Source organism: Xyrauchen texanus, chromosome 32 (assembly GCF_025860055.1).
Source record: "Xyrauchen texanus isolate HMW12.3.18 chromosome 32, RBS_HiC_50CHRs, whole genome shotgun sequence".
Lineage (NCBI taxonomy): Eukaryota > Metazoa > Chordata > Actinopteri > Cypriniformes > Catostomidae > Xyrauchen > Xyrauchen texanus.
The window spans coordinates 8,838,215-8,854,854 of NC_068307.1; the positions used below are offsets into that span (position 1 = coordinate 8,838,215).

The 16,640-nt window shown below is 37.6% G+C and overlaps 1 protein-coding gene and 1 non-coding gene across 2 annotated transcripts in view; one reads left to right on the top strand and one right to left on the bottom strand.

The window, feature by feature from the left end:
- The window catches only part of LOC127626361 (contactin-2-like), a 54,919-nt gene that overhangs the window by 10,551 nt on the left and 27,728 nt on the right, over positions 1–16,640 (bottom strand). The window contains exons 8-20 of the mRNA XM_052102098.1: positions 14,479–14,660; positions 13,688–13,824; positions 10,769–10,898; positions 10,102–10,252; positions 8,118–8,245; positions 7,434–7,609; positions 6,372–6,492; positions 4,906–5,064; positions 3,477–3,626; positions 3,318–3,388; positions 2,909–3,143; positions 1,492–1,607; positions 155–341 (exon numbers count right to left, since the gene is read on the bottom strand). Coding sequence (XP_051958058.1) covers positions 155–341; positions 1,492–1,607; positions 2,909–3,143; positions 3,318–3,388; positions 3,477–3,626; positions 4,906–5,064; positions 6,372–6,492; positions 7,434–7,609; positions 8,118–8,245; positions 10,102–10,252; positions 10,769–10,898; positions 13,688–13,824; positions 14,479–14,660 — 1,943 coding nt within the window. The remainder of the gene's footprint in view (positions 1–154; positions 342–1,491; positions 1,608–2,908; positions 3,144–3,317; positions 3,389–3,476; positions 3,627–4,905; positions 5,065–6,371; positions 6,493–7,433; positions 7,610–8,117; positions 8,246–10,101; positions 10,253–10,768; positions 10,899–13,687; positions 13,825–14,478; positions 14,661–16,640) is intronic.
- Positions 4,099–4,261, top strand: LOC127626391 (U1 spliceosomal RNA). Its single transcript, XR_007968445.1, has one exon. It is a non-coding gene; the product is annotated as a U1 spliceosomal RNA (small nuclear RNA).

Sequence of the window (16,640 nt, forward strand, 5' to 3'; positions counted from 1 at the left end):
GTTTGGGTTAGGATTAGAGCTATGATATCTTAATAGGCATTTTGTTCCAGAAACAGCAAAGTATTTTGATCCAGAAACGGTTCTTACTTGTGTGTATCACATTGTGCTAAGCTACCACCCCTCCTGCAGTCCCGGAGCTTGCAAATGATCTTACGGGGTTTTTTGGTGGTGACTGTGGTTCTTGGGGAGGGTGGGCCGGTGCCAGCACTGTTGTAGGCCAGTACGGTGATGTGATAGAGAGTATTAGGTCTCAGGCCCGTCACCCGTGCTGTGTTTTCAAGTCCTGCCGTTCTCACCCGGTCGGCTGCTGCTTCCCGCTCATGTTGCTGCCAGTAACGGATCTGTAACCAGTGCAAGACAGTGAAGAGTCCTGGTACTATGTATTGCTAATATTAAAACAGCCAGTGTGTGAATTCTTTCAAAACATGCATAATAGTTGGTAAACAAAACTGATAGAATCATATATTTTGTTTCTGATGGACAAATTATGAAAATGTACATTCCATTATGTTAGCCTATAGACTTTATAAATGATACAAATATTAAGATTGACTGCTGGATTGCTGTTGGTTTATGTTCAATGATAAGGAAATGAAAAATACAATTCTGAATTCTAAAGCCACTTTTTGTGTCTTTGTTTATTCAGTGCTTTAATCTGACTCAGTAATGTAATATCTTTCAATTATCTTCATTTGGGAGCTTTTCTAAGCAAGTATTGACATGTAATTATTTGAAATGAGTTAATATTATAATAATATTTAAATTGACAGCTGTAAAAAATATCCTTGGATACCACTAAATTTAAGATTTATCTAAGGCTGGGTCATGTTGTCTTATCTAAATCACATGGTTGATGCTGCTTTATTTAATCTAGACATGGTGATCATAAAAGGGAACAATCTATATCAAATAACAGCACCTCTATTAGGCAAAGCTCACTTATGCTGGCATGCTACATAGTTTCGACCAACAATGATATAGTAGTGTCTCCATATGACCTTCAACTCTGTCGTACTTTATATGCTGACGTTTGGGTCATTAATAAATACGTTTGTCCAAAGTAAAAATGTAAATCACATGTTAATTTCTAAGAAATTAAATCTTTGTTTACATGTTGGTTTGACAAATATTTGAGAAACACATAGTTATATAAAAAAATTAATATATTTAGTTTTGTAGAAAAAACTATGCATTTCTCAAATATTATAATATATATATATATATATATTTTTTTTTTTCTTTTTCTTGCTAACAAATATCATACATTTTTGAATCACGAAAAGTAATATGTTTTCTTAGGGTTACTCTAATAACACTAATTTGGCCTGAACAAAATGTACCTTTTCATAAAACATTTCAAATGATCTGATATTTAAAAAAACATAACGGCATTGACCCATTTATCAATCTGCTTTTAAAGTTACAACCCACATACAAACACACGATTAAAGTTTGGCAACTAACTAAAGGAAGAATGTTGTTTGTTCTGACCTCATAACCCCGAAGAACTCCGTTAATGTTAAAATGCTGAATGGGGTCCCAGGACACCTGAATTTCAAAAGCGGTCAGTGCAGTGGAGTTAATCCTTCTTGGGGACACAGTAGGTTCTAAGGGAGACCACAATATATTAAGATGACAATTAGAGATGATCTATGAGGAAATACAGGGGTCATATCAAACAAGGTCCACTTTTAATGACAGTTTAGTGTTTTGCATCAAATACAGCCATAATTTAGTTTTTAATGAATATTGTCTCGCTCTTGGCTCTTAGAATTATGTAAATGCCCTCTTCAAGTGAGCAATGAACGCAGCCTTGGTGTGATCGCTGCCCAGACACACGAGACAGCGCCTGTGGCTGTCAGGAGCGGAGAGCACTCTACCGCATCCAGGAACTACACATGGGCGAAAGGGCATCTTTATAAAGACGCATCCTGAAAAGGACGTTCAATGCCAGCTGTGTATATTGCTCTTTTAGAGAAAATAACACTTTTAGAGAAATAACTGTTTTACTGCGCTGTCGCCACATAGGGGCAAAGCCGCACTCCCATGCAGAGAAGGAGAAAGTCGCTGATATGCGCCATAGATCCAACAGTAATCGCTTGGTGGAATCTCGCAGCTTGCTGCATACACAACCAGTCGGCTCTGAAGAAAATTTCTGAATGAAACAGATGCATTTCCCTCCCTTTATACCCGTATGTCTGGGGGTGGGACATGCAAATTCTGTCTGCCAATTTCTCATTGGCCTTTTCTCATAGATCAGAGATGCAAAAGGCTCTCAAGAGAGACCCCTAGTGTCGCTTCTTCGACACAATGTCGAAGTTAGTGACAGATGGGGAACAGCCTCTTTTCAAAGCCTGCTTTACAACGTGACAGGTTTACAAAACAGTCCACACTCAAATGTGCCAGAAAGAACTGTTAAGATCAGACTAAAATGATCAGGGACGTTGTCAAAAATAAACGTCATGTTAGATTAATTCTATTTCCACTATTCTATTATAGATACTATATCTAATCTATTATTACGGTGACTGGACGGGCTATGTAGATGAACACTGAATAGGCTTCATTAACGTAAATGTGGGCGGTCATGCACCAGTTTATCCATCTGTCAGAAATAAGAAAAAGGGGAAGTTCAGAACAAGCCGCTTTTTGCAGCTTGATTTCAATAAATTGTCTTTTTGTACTGGTGAGGATGTTTTGAGTTCTGAGAGTTACAGTATGATATAATGAACTTGCTTATTTCAAATGATCAAGTAAAAATTTGATTCCTCATGATATGACCCTGTAAATGAAAGCTGAGTTAACTTACTAGGCCTCTAGTGGTTTAGACTGTAAGCAATCCCAGCCAGAATATAACCAGCCAGATTTATAAGACATCAAGCATCACATTTGTTTTATTATTTCTCACCCTCTTCCGCAGAGTACACTACAGCAATCTGGCTGAAGGGACCTTCTCCTTTCTTGTTGTAGGCCTTGATTCTGACCTCAAAGGGACAGTAGGCAGACAGACTCTCATTGCTGTAGACATATCTTGTAGACTCCACGTGTGGCACTCTTACCACTGTCCACGTGGGCACGCCTTGTATTCTGAAGGCTAGGATATAACCAAAGCCATCTCCATTCTGATACTCCCTCGCCATGGGCTGTAATTCATATCAGGAGAAAATGATTTTTGATCTGTTGTATAATATAAGGTAAGGGTTGTGTGATAAAGTCAAATTGTTTAATATGTTAGCAATTCTTGCTGCTAAATACAGACTTACAGGCATTAAGCAAATCTAATATAAAATGAAAGCTACACAGGCCATGACACTTACAGTCCATGTTATGATAAGTTCATTACGGTTTCCTCCACCTCCACCAAGTCCACTGGGTGCCACGGTCGGCGCTACACCACAAAATACACATCAATTTACAGTGAAACACTCTGCTCTAATTTCTGTTCAATACTAACAAATTTGCAATGGTTGTCTGACCTGCTTGTTTGGTGCGGACTGTCTGGGAGGGCATGCTTGGTTCTCCACTACCCAGGATGTTGCTGGCAATGACCTGGAATTTATAATCCATCCAGGGTCGAAGATCAGTCACACGTGCAGCCTCAGCATTTCCTTCTATGTTAGTTGGGTCTGGAGGGGCCAATTATACAGTATGTAAAGATTAAATTAGTGAGAAGGATGCTATCCATAATGCTCTTAAACATCAGAAATGCATAAGAGAGTTATATTTAACATCATATCAGGGTTCCCACATTTTTTAATCAATGAATTTCCATGACTATATAAGCATTTTTTGTAGAGATCACTTTAAAGGGATTTCTGTGTTGCCATTTGTGTGATTGTTTGAATGAACGGATTTAAAGGAAAATTCCAGGTTGAATTCACAATCGACAGCGTTTGTGGCTTCATTTTGGTTACCACAATTTAAGAAAATCAAAATCTGGTTAAAAGTGAGAAACTTACAATGGAAGTGAAATGGGCCAAATGAAATACTCACTGTTTCAAAAGTATAGCCACAAGATATAAAAAATATGCATGTTAACATGCTTTTAGAGTGATAAAATCACTAACTAATCGTTTCTGTGTAAAGTAATATCCAATGTTACAACCTGTTAGGGGAGACACTATGATCATGAAGGTGGTTCACCCAGGGTGAGGCTCGGCCATTGCACTTCGGTTGTGCTGACCCTTGCGAATTCCCCAAATGTGGGAATCTCGACTGCATAATTTCTGGTAGTGGGGCACTGCGTCCGCGCTCTCCCCTGGTCATTCGTTTAAAAAAAGAAAACTATCTCTGTTGTGTTTGTCGGGCGTGCTCTCAATTGAGGTGCTTCCCATAAACGCCAATAATATACCAGTTTTAACAGAAGAATTAAAAGTTCTTTTATAAAATAATTTGCTTTACATTTCTGTCTTTAAACCCTCCAAAAATTGGCCCCATTCACATCCAAGTGACTCACTGTAACCTCGATTTATGCTGTTTTTAAAGAAAAGGAGGGATTAGCCAAAATACTGTTTTGTGGAAATCAACATTATGTTACATTTTTTATTGAACCTGGAAGATTTCTTTAAATGATTATACTTATTAGTCTACAAATGTCTTCAATAAGATCCTCAATGGACAGACTGATGTTTCATGCTGGCCTTTACTCACAAAGAGCAATATAAAAACTACAATATATTATAGAGTAGCCTATATATTAGAAATAAATGATCTTTTTGTAAATCATAGTTTTTTTTTACATTTCTGATATTGTCATCCATCACTGTTTTTACCCTGTCACATGTTTTGATTATAAGACTTCCTCTAATCTTATATTATTCTTATGCACGATAAAATAGTTATCTTTTGGGCATTATGCAGCAAGTGAAAAGTGTTGTTTGACACCTGATTGACCCTTAACCTCACCTGTCCTCATCCTCTTCCATTCATGAGTCTTCGCAGAGCGGCCAATGATAACATACTTGCCGATGGGACTATGGTTGTCATATCCACGGCTCCATCTTAACTCAACAGTAGTGTCATTGAAACTTGTCACCACTAAACCTCCAGGAGGGCCTGGTGGGCCTGCAAAGAGAGGGAGAAGGAGTTGGATCTCAACTTTCAGCTTCCAGAGAAAATCTACAATAATTTTCATCTTCTCTGAAACACATAATAAATGTGGCTTTGTGGCGGATGCTTTTATTTTTAAAATGACCCTGCTGGAACAAAAAACAAACATCTTAAACCATCTTAAAGAAATAGTTCACCCCAAAATGATCATTAAATAACCCTCATGCCATCCCATGTATACATGTAATTCTTCTGCTGAACACAAACAAAGGTTTTTAGAAAAATATATCTCAAAAGGGTCCAAAACTTTGAAGCTCAAAAAAGCACATAAAGGCAGCATAACAGTAATCTATTTGACTCTAGTGGTTAAATCCATATCTTCAGAAGCAATATAATTGGTGTGGGTGAGAAAAAGATCAATATTTAAGTCCTTTTTACTAGTAATCCTCCTCCCTGCCCAGTGGGTGGTGATCTGCACGAAGAAAGTGAATCACCAAAAACAAATGAAAAACACTTAAGCCCCAGGTATACTTCGTTTTTGCGTGCTCTGGTTCAGATCGCGCCTGGCTGACTGCGTTGCCTTTGTGAGTATACTTTTGTGACCGCGAGTGAATGCGAACGCGTTTGACGTAGGTGCACTACAGCAGCTTTGTGATACTCTTTTAGTACATTCAATGGCCAGCGTATGTGCAGATGACGTGCACAGCCAAGGACCACATGCACGAATCAAGAAAATCTAGGCGGTGCATGGTCAAGTCATGCAGCTGTACTGATGACGCAATTTGCGTCCCACATACTGAATGCGGAGCAATCCGCAACACACACCTAAAGCATACATTGGCCTTTAGGAGAAAAGAGTGCTTAGAAGGGCTGTTTGAAAGTGGAGATTTATAGTAAACTTCCATTGACTTGTGTTGTATGGACCTACAGAGATGAGAATTTCTTCTAAAAATCTTTGTTTGTGTTCAGCAGAAGAATGAAAGTCATACACATCTGGGATGGCATGAGGGTGACATTTTTGGGTGAACTGTTCCTTTAAACTCCGGTTTGCTGGCTTTTGAGGGATTCTGGGTGACCAGACTAGCCAGGATGGGAAACCAGCTAGACAAATCTGGCTTATGCCATTTTGTGTGTGTGTGTGTGTTTTCAGCAGAGCTGTATGAAACAGGTTTATGGGTACCACATCCCGATCTGCTACTTTTATATTTCATGACTTGTTGATTTTCACAAGGCAGAGCGATGACAGTTGCCAGAAATGATCAAGTTGAGCAAAAATGAAAGAAAATAGAGAGGTCTCTGTCAGCCCCCTTGGAAGTCCTCACCCCTCACAACCAGCTTGGCTAAAGCCACCGCGCTGTCCACCACCGTCTGGGCTGTGCAGGTGTATGTGCCAGCATGACTGAGCTGCCCGTTGACTATTACCAGGTCACCAACTGTCTCTTTCTGCAGAGAGTTAAAGAACGTTGAAACAGTCAAAAATAAACTTTATTAAAAAGGAGTATTAGCCCAGTTTAACTTCACAAGAGTTATAACTGTTTAATCTGTGGAAGCTTCATGTGAATTTAAATGGACTGTGCAGTTAAATTTAAATCCCTTAGCTCACATACAAGCGAATAAATAAATAAAACAAATAAACTTATAAAAGGGATTTACTTTTAAGTAAATCCTATTCATGCTAATCTGAGTGTGAGAGAAGCCCGTGCTGGTTTCTGAATATAAATTCAGATGTTTACAATAATCTTGCTAATTTTAAACAGTAAGCACATTTAATGAAGAAAATGAGAGTGGCGCTTGCCCATTCAAAACCCGCCACTACAATATTTGGATGCAGTGGGTGGTTGCCATGGCATTGCTTGGCAGTTGCTAAGATGTTCTGAGTGGTTTTAGCTTTTTGCTATGTAGTTGCTAGGGTGTGTTTGCTTACTTACCCAAGTCAAAAGAGCCCACCCACAAGTCTCTATGACATTTCCTAAATATGGCTCAGGCCCCTTCTTCAGTTTTAGTGTAAGTAAATTGTAACTCTGATCACTTAAAAAATAATAGTACACCATTCTTCGACAAGCTGCATGATTTGACACATCATTAATGTCCACAGCAATGGTTTGATGGCAAAAGATTTGGGAGAGTTATCCGCTAGAGTTTATTACTTAGGGTTAGGGGTTTGTTTAAAGCTATTATAGTGGTGCTTACCTTGTGTGTTTGGTTAGAAAACAGGATGGTAAATTCATCAGTTCTTTCTGATAGAAGAGCCAACAACTATGCACTCTGACACAATTTGATAAACTAATGCCGAGCAGTACAAAATCAAACTAATATGACATAGTTTGTGCATGGAGTATTAGTATTCAAAGGCTCTTTCAACAACTTCAAAAATACATGCTCACCCCCTCCATGCGACGATAGTGTCCATTTGGTACCTCCAGATCCAAAAGAACCCCATTGAGATACCAGGTGAAGGTGAGGTCCATAGTAGGGTCATGTGATGCATGGCATTGCAGGGTGGCATTTTCACCTTGATTGATGTCAGCATTAGAGGGCGCTAGTGTGATTTTTGTGGCATCTGTTTGGGAAGTAGGGTGGAAAACACTTTGAGATATAACTTTGCATTTACATGTACAACATGCACTTAAGCAAACAAAATTAAGTCACTGTAAAGAACTGTTTTCCCTTTGAAATAAGTAAAAAAATATATTTTCTTAATGCATTGGCAAATATTTTTATCTTGTTTTAACCATAGCAGGTGTAACACTGTACATTTAAACACACTCACTGGTTTCAGTTTTAAGCAGGGCTGGACTGGTAATCTGGCACTTTGGGGACGATCTGGGGAAGACTGGCCATCGGGAGAACTGAGCGGGCCTGTGGGTCGGCCGCGATAAGCTAAAATGAGATGCCACGTTATGCAGAACGGACCACAAAACGGCGCCATGATATGCCGAAAAGGACAGCGCCATGTAAAATCCCGGTCTGATTTCTCTTTCCAGTCCAGCCCTGGTTTTAAGTGCCAAATAGATAACCTTACTAAATGAGACAACCTCACTAAATAAAAGATGATGTTATCATGTTACCTCTGACAGACAGGTGTCCTGTGCTGTTGGCTTTGCCAAGAAAGTTTTCTGCAAAGCATGTGTACTTCCCCTCATCTGCCCGACTAATGTTGGAGATCCACAGAATCCCATCTGGAGTGACTGTTATCCTGGAGAGAGTTCATAAAATGTCATTAAGTCAGTGGTTCTCAATTGGTTTTGCTACAGGACCTAGATTTTACATTGGGTATCAAATGGCGATTCAACACAGTACCAAAATTGTTTAACGTGGAAAGTAAACAAAAACGTCCTTAAAATATATATTTATTAGGGCTGTCGATTTAATGCGTTAATTCAGTGTGATTAATTTTATAAAAAATAACGTGCTAAAAAATGTAGGCCTACGCAATTAATCGCAATGGCCCCATATAAGGAAGATTCCTGAGAAACGCAAGCTTGTAGAACCACCTGTTTACTCCAGAGGGCAGTAAGTGAAACTTCAGCTTTATGGCAACATGCAGTTTATACAGTGAAGAAAACAACCTTCAGCAGCAGAACAACACAAGCATGCGTTACGTTTTTGCGTTCAAAACACTTGATGGAGCGCTCAAATCCGAACTAAGTGATATCAATATGTGTTCTAAGTATATTAAACTATACTTAAATTGATACATATATATATATATATATATATATATATATATATATATATATATATATACAATTATTTATATATAACAATATATAACAATATGAGTTATCTTGAAATATTTAATAATTATATATATAATTGTTAAATATTTCAAGATAACTATGTATCATTATTTCATCATTATATATAGAATTATTGTTATATGAGTGGCTTCTCAGCAAATATTTGTATATGCGATTAAATTAATAGTCGATTGACAGCCCTAATATTTATTATGTGCTCACTGAGCACTTTATTAGAAACACCTGTACACCTGCCAGACGGGCTGTTTGAGTATTTTGGTAACTGCTGGTCTCCAATAGGATTTTCACGCACAACAATCTCTAGAGTTTACACAGAATAGAGCAAAAATAAAAAAACATCCAGTGAGCGGCAGTTCTGCTGACAGAAACGCCTTGTTGATGAGAGAGGTAAACGGACAATGGCTGGTTCGATCTGACAGAGTGGCTACGGTAAATCAGATAACCAATCAGATAGCGTCTCAGAATCCTCAACACAATGAACCTTGAGGTGGATTGGGTTCAACAGCGGAAGATCATGCCGGGCACTTTATTAAGACCATAGTTTTCCTAATAAAGTGTTCAGTGAGTGTTTGTATTAAGCCTATAATTCACCACACAAACCCCACTGTGGTCAGCAAAAGCGATGTTTATACTTGTTGTACATGAACCTGTATCTAATGTAATCTTGGAATAATTTTCTTTTGCCATGCAAAGTATTGTTCATGTTGGTCTAATTTAAGTGAAAAAATGAATTTTCACCAGAATTCATAGAGTTTGTTTGAACGCTTGGCCTTCGACATCAACATCAACAACAAAAGTTATGAGAAGCACTTATTTTGCTACCCTAACTATATACGATTGTATGCTTAGTTGTGTTTTATTATTTGCATTTAGCATTTCTGTTCCCTGTTGTCTGTAACCCATTCAGAGCAGACCTGCTACCCACCAAAGAACCACTGTTTTATAGCGAAAGTGTGTAATTTCTGCTAAACTAGTGCCACCGAGTGGAATAGCAAAACAGCTTTCCGAATACAGACCCTGTTTGCTGTTAAATGAGCAAACAGACTCACCATCCCCAATTGGTTGAGTCACTATTGCTCTGTAAGGTTTAGATGGGTCACTTAAAACAATCAGGGGAATTTTCATAGTGCCACAGAGACACAGTGTTTGCAGTTTTCGAGAACTTTACCTACAAATGGCTTATATATTATTGTTCCTATATATTAAGCTGGGATAGGAGAAAGTATTTTAACACTGAAAAAGCTACACACTTCAGCTTTTAATCATACAGCTTGTGCTACGACTGTTTTACCTGCTCCTATTGGTCAGAAGCTCTGTGCCACGGCTCCAGAAGAGAGTGGGTTTTGGCGCCGCTCGAGGTTTACACTCCATTTTAACCTGTCCTCCACGGGCAGCAGGGACCAGCTTACGCACAGGATTTAACCTGAAGTCTGGAGCCTGGACTGAAATAGGGCGATGGACAGGGAGAGCAGGGAAGGAAAGGGACAATCACACAGCGAGCCGTTACGGGAGAGGTTTAATCACAGATCACGCTAGAACTAGGGGTTAAGGCAAAACTGGGTGGATAGAGGTGGATTTGAAGTGTATTAAGGTAGATAAAAGGAGAAATATATCAATGCTTATTTACACATTTTCTAATTACAATGCTTGCAAAGCAGAAATGATTTCTCAAAACATTCTTGTTAGGGATTTGTACTAAACTCCATTTAAATTTGTAGATTTTCGAGCACAGTCAACAGAAAACAAGACGCATACTGAGTGATTGGAAACAGCAAAGTGGCTCAGATGCTCCATTTCATTCGCACAGAATCAAACTTTTAACTTACCAAACACTTTAATACTACTCTTTTGCTGCCTTACAAGCACTGCTATTTTCTTCTTGAAATGTAAATGTAGTTTATTCTATCATTTGACTTTCATGTTAAAATTCACGGTTGCAGATTTGTGTTTTTGCTCACCTTGAACGCGGAGCTCAGCATTTGAGTAAATTGTGCCGTGTTTGTTTTCGGCCACACACTGGTACATCCCTGAATCCTCCAGGGCAAGGTTACTGATCCTCAATTGCCCAACATTGATTTCAACACGGTCCTGCATGCAGGTAAGTGTAAAATTAAGAGGTAACACTTTACAATAAGGTTGTATTTGTTAACAACTCTAGTTAAAGGAATAGTTCCCCCAAAAATGAAAATTCATTTGAAAAAAAAAATATAAAAATAATTATTTCACACACCCATTTCATATCATGTCATTTCAAAGCAGTGTGGCTTTCTTTCTTCCGTGAAACACAAAAAGGGGAATTTTTTAATTTCTTCACAGGGTTTATTTGCCATATAATGAAAGTGAATAGTGAACAGAAAAGGAAAATCATGGCTTCACATTAACTGTGGCTAGTGGTCTTGCAAAGTCACTAGTCACTCATCATTTTCACTAGCCAAAATCCCCAGCCTTGCAAAAACTGATAAAGGTAACTGGAGACTGTAACTGCATGCATTTGTTTGGAAATTGTATTTGAACGAGAATGAAATAAGTATTAGCAGGACACAGACCTAATCATTTAAGTCATTTCCTGGAATATCTGAAGGCAAACATGACTAGTTAGAACAGAAGGAAAACCTTGTCAATAATGTGTCCAGAATTTATGGAAGTCCAGATTTTAACCCCTTTATTCTAAATTGTACTTTCCTTTATGAAGGTTTACCATTGTTCTTCCATTGTTTAACAGTGGTATTTATAATAATAAGGCCATAACCTCAGGTAAGAACATGAATGGCTCCTTATTACCATGGTTAAGTCAATGTCGAAAAAATAGGCTTAAACTTAGAAACCTTTAACTACAACTTTCAGAGATTTAATAAAAAGTTAAGTCTTAAAGATTCACCCAAATAGATTTAATATGAATCTAAACCAGTTACTAGTAAGTGTTACAACAGTAAAAAACATGATACATTTTAGTACGAATGATGATGTGTATTTTAAAAAGCCTTGTATTTGATGTTTGTCTCCTCATCGGTGCTTAATGCTCAGTAAGTTTTGTGGCCTCTGCCGCGATATCCTGCTAAGCCAGATTGACTCAAGTTCCTTTTGTTTTGATAAACAGCTGGTCTTGATAACCAATTTAAAAGCCCTAATAAATATTTCACATAATTATTTTGACAACTTGATCAATGGATAAATATGTGGATCTGTACATTTGAGCCAGCATAACTGATTGGCCTCATGGTAAAGTTTTTGCCTCCAATACAAAGAGTTCCAGGTTAAAATCCGCCTTAATAAAACTTTTGATTTTAATAAACAAAAAAATAGTGCATCTGTGTGTCGGTGGATGTATATATCATGAGCAGTAGGGACATCTGAAATATGTTTGCATTATGCTTTGTGATTTACTGGAATGGAGTGTGAGCTGCAGCTGCAGCGCAAGTACAGCACGCACCGGCATGCACGAGAGGTCATCGCCGCCCGCTGTCACTCTGATAACAGCTATTAATGGGAAATAGCAAACTTTCAACATCTGCTGCTACCCACACATCTACTGTGTAAACATATTTTTCTTCATTGCAAAATTTTCCATAAGATGTTTACCTATGATGCTTAACAGTTTTTTTCAGAACTCCATAAGATACAAATTTTCCTTACATCAAAAGAATATGTCAAGAAAAAATCACCTGTATTTGCGCTCAGATGCCATAGTCTGTTTAAAGGGACAGTACTGATTTAGCATGTGTTCAAGAGTATCAATGTAAATAATTGTAAATAGAACAATTTATGCATTTAAACAATAAACATGTAACATATACAGTATAAATGCAAAATAATAAATTCAGTTTCCAGATATTTATTGATGAAATATACAGACTTTAACCATTTTTCAAAAGCTAAAATGCAACCAAAATGATAAAAAAGAACTGACACAATATAATTAGTACAGTTAAAATGTTCAAATTGTACCTAGAAGGGTTAACTAGAAGGTAAAAAGGTCCCTTCATAATTAACAGCATGAGCTGAGAAATAATTTATTTTATATTTACGTTTACTGGAAATTGTAACCAAAATATACCTACAATCTGGAAATCTGTTACAATATCCAGCCCTAATTTTAAGTTAAGTGTAAACATCAGTTAGCAAGTTAAGACTTTCTAAAACTACCTGAGAGCAGAATTGTCTTAGGATAGACTGAACAACCTGGTGCTCTTTTCATTTCAGAAAGAAAACTTATATATATATATATATATATATATATATATATATATATATATATATATATATTTAAACATGTTTTATTTATATTATTTGTAGGCTTTTAGAATTTTTTTAAAAATTATATATATATATATATATATATATATATATATATATATATATATATATATATATATATAATGTATTGCTTGGTTCAAATAATATTTGCATTTGAAAATATAAAATTATAAATTTGCACTGTTAAATATCTAAAATGTTTATACTGGATATTATCCCCACTACAAACCCCAATTGGTCAGGGGGCCCTAAAATATTTCTGTGCCCGGGGCCAATATTTGGTGCTATGCCCCTGCAATCAAGTACACTCATGCTAACATGCATATGCTGCACATTCACCACTACAACCAGCAGAGGGCCAAACATGATTTCTTCTCTCTCAATATCTCACATAATTTCAGTTTATAAGAATATAATAAGAAGGTAGGTTATTCACAATCGCAGTAAATAACTTTTTATTCAAAACCCTGAGACACGAAGAGTTTTCCAAAAAAGTGTTAGCATATATCAGTCTGAGTCTTGACAGCTAGAAGTCCTGTTCAGTTCTGATAACACACACAGAGTTTGATTATGATCCAACCACAGTTGTGCGAGTGTGTGTGTGAACACTCAGTATGGCTGACCTGTGTGCTGAGTGGCTGTCCGTTACGGAGCCAGCGGATGCTGGGTCTTGGTTTTCCCGCAGCGGCACAGCTCCACTGCAGCTCAGAACTGATCTCCACCTCAGAGTCACTCATTACCTGCAGCCACTCTGGCTGGGCTGGGGAACAACAATACACAGAATTTTTTCAAAAGTCGAACTAGAGGAAGAAATACATTAATTTAATAAGAGAAGCATGAAGCCAAATTGAAGGTCCATTGGAAAATAATTACTTCTCTGTTTTCAAATCAAAAGGAGTTTTATGGTTTTTAGTCCATCTGTTTGTAAGGTCACTAGTAGCAATAACAAAGAGCAAATCATTGAGTTATTGTGCACTGACTAAAGCTTTCTGGTCAATGCACAATATGTTGAAGCATGCATACTATTCACCAGCTAATTCACCAGCTCTATTCACTAAGTCTCCAACTTGTTACCCTTTGTACAAGAACCTGGTTTTATTCTTTCAACAATACATGTATCTACTGTCGATACACTGGACAAAGCCAGGGAGAGCACATAATATTGCCATAACTGAGTCAAGTCAAGTCAAGTCAAGTGGTTTTTATTGTCGTTTCAACCATATACAGTTAGTACAGTACACAGCAAAACGAGAAGCAATAGGAAAAGCTCATTGTATAATGTAAAGTCTAAAATTTGCCATTCTCACATGTTTTGGACACTTACCTATCTTATAAAACAAGTTTATGTAATTTCAGCATTGCACATTTGTGTCTATGCCTAGAAATAGCTGACTGGTGCTAATGTTATGCCTACCCTGCACAGAGACTCGTCCTTGATGTGTCTCCCGGCCCTCTGAATTATAAACCTCGCACTCATACATGCCCTCATCATCAAAGTTCAGTTCAGGAATAATCAGGATGGGTCCTTCTGCACTGGCTCCAACCTTAGGGGATAAAACCCCATCCACCTTCCTCCAGCGGATCTTAGGAGTGGGACTAAGTGGGGAAATCAATGAAAGAGGGAAAGAGAGTAAGTTAGGGCAAAATTCTACTTTCATAGCTGTGGATTATGTTAAACTGATGCAGCAGTGTTAAAGAGGTCATGTCATGAGGAATCAAAACTTTGTTGATATTTTGACATACGCTGCTTGGCCACCACAAAGTTGCATACTGTAATATTTTGTTGGACCACCTTTAGCTTTGATTACGGTGCGCATTCGTCGTGGCATTGTTTCGACAACCTTATGCAACATCACAACATTTATTTCCATCAAGAGTCGTATTCATTTTTGGCCAAGATCTTGTATTGATGATGGGAGAGTCAAACCACTCTGAAAAGTCTTCTCCAGCATATCCCAAAGACATTCAATGGGGTTAAGGTCAGGACTCTGTGGTGGACAACTCATGTGTGAAAATGAATCCTTGTGCTTCTTGAACCACTCTTTCACAATTTGAGCCTGATGAATCATGACATTGTTGTCCTGGACAATGCCTGTGCCGTCAGGGAAGAAAAAATCCATTGATGGGATGATCTGGTCATTCAGTACATTCAGGTAGTCAGCTGACTTAATTTTATTGCCACATAAAGTTGACCAATTGAAACAACCCCAGATCATAACACTGCCTCCAGAGGCTTGTACAGTTGGTCCTATGCATGATGGGTGCATCACTTCATGCGCTTCCCTTCTTACCAGTAGTTTTTTCAGATTAGCCTCACTAAGAATGGGCTTTCTTGTGGCCACACAGCTGATTAGTCCCAATCCTGTAAGTTCTCCTTGCATTGTGTGTGTGGAAAAGTTGTTACTTTCACTATAAAACATAGCCGTTAGTTCAACTGTCGATTTTTTACGATTTTACTGCAACAAGCGTTTTAGTGATCTCCAATCACAATCATTCAAGATTTTATTCCGACCACAATTCCGTCCACGAAGCTGACGGTTCACCGCTATCCTTCCAGACTTTAATAGTGCATTGTACAGTTCTTATCTCAATTCCAGTGATTTCGGCAATCTCCTTAGTTGTTTTATTTGCTTGATGCAGGCCAATAATTTGCCCCTTCTGAAACATCTTTTATATGACCATGAGCTACATCTTCCGACATGGTTGTTTAAGAAATGAGAATCTACACACTGCATCAGTTAGGGTTAAATTAATTGTTGCCAGCTGAAACATATTAATCACTGCAATAATGATCCAATCATAGGCTCTTAAGTATCTGCTTGTCCAAACAGTGATTTTATTTTCGTTTTTTTGGCCAGGCAGTGCATGATGTACATAGTACTATAAAAACATACTGTAAGTTTCAGATCTCAAAACTTTCCTCCAGTCCAAAAAGAGCATTTATTGTTTCCACCTTGCAAACGACTCAATTTGAAATCCAACCAATAGTGACATATGAATTGTTTGATCATTTGAATATCCCCGCCTCCACAACATATGTTATAGTCGTGGTAAACTGATAGAGAGAACGGCTGAGGTACTTCAACAAAGAATGTTTTCACCAACAAAAAGAAGAGGATGTCAAGTAAAATCCCCAGACGTTGTTCTGTTACTGGTTGTGGAAAAACTGCATCTCAGCATAGCCTTCAATTATCCTAACATTAGGAATGAGGACAAAATTTTGTTCTGTAAATTTCTCTACAGATTCTATTGAGAACCATTATGATTTAGGATTTGCAAAGAAACTTATAATGTGCCAACTATATTGACACGACAGTAATGCTGGTGAGCAGGGATTTAAAACGGTTCAATGAACAAAAATGGAAAACGAATGAGATTTTTAGCAGAACGTAACCGTAAATCAGAACAAAGTGATTTTTCAATTGTTCCAGAATTAAAACATTATTTTTAAATGCTGTAAACCGGTTATAACTGGTTAATTTTGTTCAGATAATATTTTCAACTAAAGGCCAAACAGTTTACCACAGATTATTTTTGGAACTACACCACTTCTTGTTTTTTTTTATATGGGTTAGG